Source organism: Belonocnema kinseyi, chromosome 8 (assembly GCF_010883055.1).
Source record: "Belonocnema kinseyi isolate 2016_QV_RU_SX_M_011 chromosome 8, B_treatae_v1, whole genome shotgun sequence".
Taxonomy (NCBI): Eukaryota; Metazoa; Arthropoda; class Insecta; order Hymenoptera; family Cynipidae; genus Belonocnema; species Belonocnema kinseyi.
In genome coordinates, this window is record NC_046664.1 from 95,611,250 (window position 1) to 95,616,571 (window position 5,322).

Genomic DNA, 5,322 nt, shown 5'->3' on the forward strand with positions numbered 1-5,322 from the left:
ATTTACAAAAAAAGTTCTTAGGTTCAAAAAAACATTCAGTGAACTGAAAAACTGTGGTCGGTAATATAGGTATTTAGCTGTGTCACATGCCCTTAAAATGCATTTTTAAAATCGTGCCTATTCTTTCTAGTTCGAATTTTTGTCACCAGGTGGCATATCGCAGTTTAACCATTCCCAATGAAGGTTTTGTTTTCTACGTCTATTCTTTGTATGCTCCAAGTTATAGTATAATCTTATTTGCACTCATAGATTCAAGAGTGTATAATCCAAATTCCAAAGTTAGATTTTTGCTTTTTTTAAATTTCTTACACATTATATACCTAAATTAGTTGTACCTAAATATTTATTAAGAAATCCAGTTAAACAAAAATTCTTAGATGATACCTGACTTGGTCTATAAATATATTAACAATATTTTTTTAGGAATCATCCCGAAAGCAACAAAGACAGCACATATTAGAGATAACATAAAACTAGGTTTCACAATTGACAAAGATTCAATGGATCTTTTATTGAATTTACCTCAACAAAAATATGCTTGGGATCCTAGTAATGTTAATTAAAGCACTGCAGTCTTTTTGGATATAAAAATCGCAAATTTGTTTTGAAAAAGTAAAATTAGAAACACTAAATATATATTTGAATCTCTTATAATGTTAGATTTTGCAGACAAAGTAGCCAAGTTGTGCCTTGACAAATATAATTCTCTTAAAAAGTCGGGTAAACCGACTGATAACGAATGGACCGTTCTCTCTAGTATTGTTTTAAAAAGTGGTGTAGATGAATTATCAGTAGTAGCTTTGTGCACAGGAACTAAATGTTTAAGCGGTAAAGAGCTAACTAGCACCAAATTTGAGGAAAGGGGTAGTAGATTAAGTGATTCACACGCCGAAATTCTTACAAGGCGTGCTTTTTTAAGGTACTTATACAGTCAGATTGCTAGTGTTCTGAAATGCCAGCATAGTGATATTTTTATTTTAAATGACAAGGGAAATATAACTATAAAAAAGGGAATATCCTTTCATTTCTTTTCGAGTCAAACCCCTTGTGGGGATTGTTCTATTATTCCCAAAATTAATACTTCTTTATTGGACGGTAATTATCATCCCTCGAAAAAGATAAAATTCCTTAATAAACGAGAAAGTGCTGAAATTGAAGTGGGAAATGAGGTTGATGATATACATAGAACTGGAGCGAAATGTATCAGCACTGACGAAAGACAAGATTTGCATCAACCTGGGAAAAATTATCATGTACTTGGACCTTTACGAACAAAACCCGGGAGAGGAGATCGAACGTTGAGTCTTTCTTGTTCTGACAAAATAGCAAAGTGAGTATCGATATCGAGGCATCCTAACGGTAGGGTGCCAACGCACGCGACACGACTTGACGGTACTTAACCAAAAATAAAAGCAATAAAAAACTAACCGAGAAGTTAGCGCTAGAAAGTCTTGTTCGCGTAATTGAGCAAGATGAGGCTAGAAGTTGGCCAAAACTAAAAGGTGCTGACTCGCTTCATCAATTCATGAAAGTTCTATCTCGGGCGAGCAAAGCATGAAGGTTGCCACTTCTCGCGTTTAGATTATAAGCGAGAAGTGGCACCTTATGCTTTACTCGCTCGAGATAGCACATTAATGTTTTGATGGAGCGAGCGAGCATCTTCTAGTTTTGGCCAACTTCTAGCTCCATCTTGTCCAATTTCGCGATCTAAAACTTTCTAGTTCTTACTTCTTGGTTAGCTTTTTATTGTTTATATTTTTGGTTAAGTATCATCTAGTCGATCGGGTGCGTTGAAATCCTATCGTTAGGACGCCTCGATATATAGAATTTGATTTAATACATCAAACTTCATGGACAAAATCAATTATGGTACAAACGCATTTTGTAAACTATAATATATCTCTCAGATGGATCGTGGTTGGAATACAAGGATCTCTTTTATCTTTATTTATTCCGATGATAAAACTTGAGACCTTAATAATTGGAGGTGAGTGTCCTTTCTCTATCGAATCCATGGAGCGAGGTTTGTTTAAAAGATTTAACTCCGATATCGTTAGACCAAATATTATTCAATCGTCGATCTCGTTTCAACAAAAGAAAGGCGGTTCAAGACAGAATCCTTGTCCTTCGAGCATAATATGGTCTTCAGTTCCGGAGAGGTAAACAACTTTTCCTTTAAACTAACACTTTTGATTATGGTAAATACAAATTTGCTAAATCTTCCCTATTTATAAAAAGGGATTTGGAGGTAGCAGCAGAAGGTCGAAAACAAGGATCAACGAAGAAAAAACCAGGAAGATGCCTGCTTGTGAGTCGACGTGCTATTTTTAAAGAATTCCTGGAAATTTGCGACAGATATTCTAATTCTCCTCTTCCTCTGCATCCAAAAAAAATTACGTACTTTCATTGTAAACAGTGGTCAAAATCTTATCAGAAATTGTGGCATGAAGCAAAGGTTACTGTGTTTCGTGTCTGGCCTTCAAAACCATTGGAGTTACAGAATTTTACCTTATGATTTGTTATTACTGATTGACTAATTAATTAAATTTTGCCTTGATGTATATTTTCAATATTTTAATTTACAAAATGTAAGAAGCAAAGAAACAAGACCATTTTCCATCAAATACAAAATTTTAATGGTCATAAAAAGTATTTACATATGAGTATCTTCTCTTATTGATAAGCAGACTATCGAACAGGCCGATTATAATTAGAGAATCCAATTCCGAAACAGGTTAAATTCACTTGATTTTGTATAGTTATATCATCATCTTCCTGTTCTTTCACGGATTCCAATTGGAACTTGACCCCAAAAAAGTCCTTTAGATCTCGTAAAAATTGAATCCTAAAACACAAATGAATAATTCTATGATCTCCTATGCAGTACAGCAACTGAGAAATTAGTTTTAATTATTTCTTAACTTACGTAGCAGGAGTTAACGGGCCCATTGAGATTTTCGAAATATCTTGCTTTCCTAGTGCCATGAAAATGGCAGCCATACTTTGAAATGGAGAATCGACACAACCATTACTAGAAAATTAATTTTGATTCAAAAGATACACAAGTATGAGAATGCATTTAAAAGAATTTACACTATGTTAAAAAAATTACCGATTTATTTCATCAAGCAATTTCATGGCAGCTTCCCTTCCAAGTTCCTCAGGTACACAAGGTAAGCCTCCAGGAGGAACTACGGGCGAAACAGCTTCTCCACTATAGAAAACTCCGGTCGTCGTTTCGGCCGTTAGGCATATTCCAAACCCTGAAATAAGAAAGGAAAATTTTGTAAAGCTTAGGTTATGTATAAAATTTTCTTTATTTAATAACTCCGTAGTTATAAGTCGCTTTGAAAAAACCGATAAAATTCTTATGTACATCACATTTTGACACCCCCCTTCCACGCTATTCTTGATATTTCCTGCGAAGAGAAATAGAAGCTTTTCATAATAAGGCGTTCCATATGGTTTCTTTTTTCATTAATTTAATTGCAGCTACACACTTTTATTGACACTCGACCGAAGAATCCTAATTTCATGGTCCCAACCACTTCAAATAGATTAATTATTGCTAATTATTGTTTTTAAATTTTATTTTAAAATTAAATTTATCAAAATAGCCAGATTGGATTTTTCTTGTGTCTAGTCTCAACGTACGGACCTGGTAAGGGGAAGGGGGGTTTGAAAAAGGGAAGGGGACGTGGCTTGTGTCCGGGCGTATGGACATTACCAATTTGTATACTCTTTCCAAAAAAGATGTAAAAACTGTAAATTAGGAATTTATTATTTATTTAATTTAGTGCAAGTCTGCTGTTTTGTTTAATTTGTTTATTAGGAAATAATATTTAGTAAATTTAAGCTTAATTTTTGATTTTCATTATTTTTTTATGCTGTCAAAAATTGAATCATCAATTTTTCTTTTTGAGTACTATAAATAATTGTACAGAAAATTTTTGAATCTTGAAACATATTTTATATACTTTGTATTGTATATACTTGAGTTTAGGAGCCCAATCCAATCTGTCAATTACCCAAATAGCAATTGGTGCGCGCACGTTTCGCTCACGTCGATCCGCGCACGAAATGCTTGCAAGAATGCACCTGTCCTGCCAGCACTTTGTGAACGCGCACTTAGTGCGTGCACACTGCGTCGCCAATAACAGGCATGCGTACAGGCACCCGGATATTATAATATGCGACGTGCACGTGTGCGCACTATAAATGCACTTGGCAATCTGCTGAAGTAAGTAATATAAATCAATAATTATTAGCTACTATAGACAAGAATTTTGAATTCAAAGTTTTAAAAATTGCAAAGAATCATGTTCAATAAAATAATTGTGTGCAAAATTCAAAGATATAAAAATAAAATGAAAATTTAACTTTATATTATGTTTCTTATGCATAGCTTTTTTTTTGTTAATTAGTTGGAAAGGTTAATAAGCCTCATTTCTGCAATAAAATTTAAGTACATATATACTATCTCTTTCGAAGAAAATTGCAAACATTTATTCACGCAAATTTTGTTGAAAATACACAGCAATAACTACTGCGGATGTGCGAGATATCCGCTTTCTAATACCACTAGTGCTGCAATGCCTGCCGGCGCACACCAGTAGTTGGCGCAAGACGCTTATTTGTTCGCGTCGTTTACCGTGTGTGCCTCGGCTGTTGTTGTCATTGTGTTATTATTTGTGTTACTTTGTGTATTTTTATCCCTAACAGTGTCTCCAGAACGTGGGATTTTTCGGCCCCCACCACTCTCCCACCTGGGAGCGACACATTCAAACGTAGTGTGTCGGTGAGTCGGTTCTGTTTAATGCTGCGAAGCCCAGCCTCATGTAAAGCCGAAAATGCACGAGCAGGAATCCGAGCTCTCCCGACCTCACGAATGACGATCTAGCTGCTCCTCGAATTTATTCAGGTTTTGAAATCCCGAGTTACCTTAGAACCATTAGGCTTATTGCGAAGAGGCAAATATAATTGACTTTATGTAAATGGATATAGGAGACAAGACTTCTGGGTCTAAAATGTTTCAAATTTAGTGCTGCATGCCTTAGTCATATTTTTAGTAAACAATGAATTAAAAAAAAAAATAAAAAAAAATTTTCGACAAAATAGTTGAATTTTCAACCCAAAAAATTACTTAAAAAAAAAAAATTTTGTAACTTAAACATTGTAGTTTACACTGAAGTTTGCAGTTGAAAAAATCAATTTTCAAAACCAAATAAATGCGATTTTATCAACAAAAGAAATTAATTTTTATCTAAAACAAATTAATTTTTAAAGAAGAATAATTCGCCAACAAAGAAGATAAATTTATAA

The 5,322-nt window shown here is 34.1% G+C and overlaps 3 protein-coding genes across 4 annotated transcripts in view; 2 read left to right on the plus strand and 1 right to left on the minus strand.

The window, feature by feature from the left end:
• The window catches only part of LOC117177702 (uncharacterized oxidoreductase YtbE-like), a 12,130-nt gene extending 11,545 nt beyond the window's left edge, over nt 1-585 (plus strand). The window contains exon 6 of the mRNA XM_033368576.1: nt 424-585. Coding sequence (XP_033224467.1) covers nt 424-563 — 140 coding nt within the window. The 3' untranslated portion in view covers nt 564-585. The remainder of the gene's footprint in view (nt 1-423) is intronic.
• Nucleotides 586-627: 42 nt separating this feature from the next.
• LOC117177700 (tRNA-specific adenosine deaminase 1) lies at nt 628-2,563 on the plus strand. Of its 2 annotated transcripts, XM_033368574.1 has the most exons (4): nt 628-1,330; nt 1,908-1,987; nt 2,098-2,159; nt 2,239-2,441. In XM_033368574.1, the coding sequence occupies exons 1-4, from the start codon at nt 654-656 to the stop codon at nt 2,329-2,331; spliced, it is 912 nt and encodes a 303-aa protein (XP_033224465.1). In that variant the 5' UTR covers nt 628-653; the 3' UTR covers nt 2,332-2,441. The 2 variants fall into 2 exon arrangements, with proteins under 2 accessions (XP_033224465.1, XP_033224463.1); XM_033368572.1 differs by having other exon boundaries at nt 1,908-2,159; nt 2,239-2,563.
• A 49-nt stretch (nt 2,564-2,612) lies between these two features.
• LOC117177701 (RNA 3'-terminal phosphate cyclase-like protein) overlaps nt 2,613-5,322 on the minus strand; it is an 88,545-nt gene continuing 85,835 nt past the window's right edge. The window contains exons 4-6 of the mRNA XM_033368575.1: nt 3,113-3,263; nt 2,927-3,031; nt 2,613-2,845 (exon numbers count right to left, since the gene is read on the minus strand). Of these exons, the coding sequence (XP_033224466.1) occupies nt 2,689-2,845; nt 2,927-3,031; nt 3,113-3,263 (413 nt within the window). The 3' untranslated portion in view covers nt 2,613-2,688. The remainder of the gene's footprint in view (nt 2,846-2,926; nt 3,032-3,112; nt 3,264-5,322) is intronic.

Coding starts and splice junctions, on each gene's coding strand:
- LOC117177700 (XM_033368572.1), top strand. CDS start 654: ATGTTAGATTTTGCAGACAAAGTAGCCAAGTTGTGCCTTGACAAATAT. Junction 1,331..1,907: donor TGTTCTGACAAAATAGCAAA/GTGAGTATCGAT, acceptor TATATCTCTCAG/ATGGATCGTGGTTGGAATAC. Junction 2,160..2,238: donor TGGTCTTCAGTTCCGGAGAG/GTAAACAACTTT, acceptor ATTTATAAAAAG/GGATTTGGAGGTAGCAGCAG.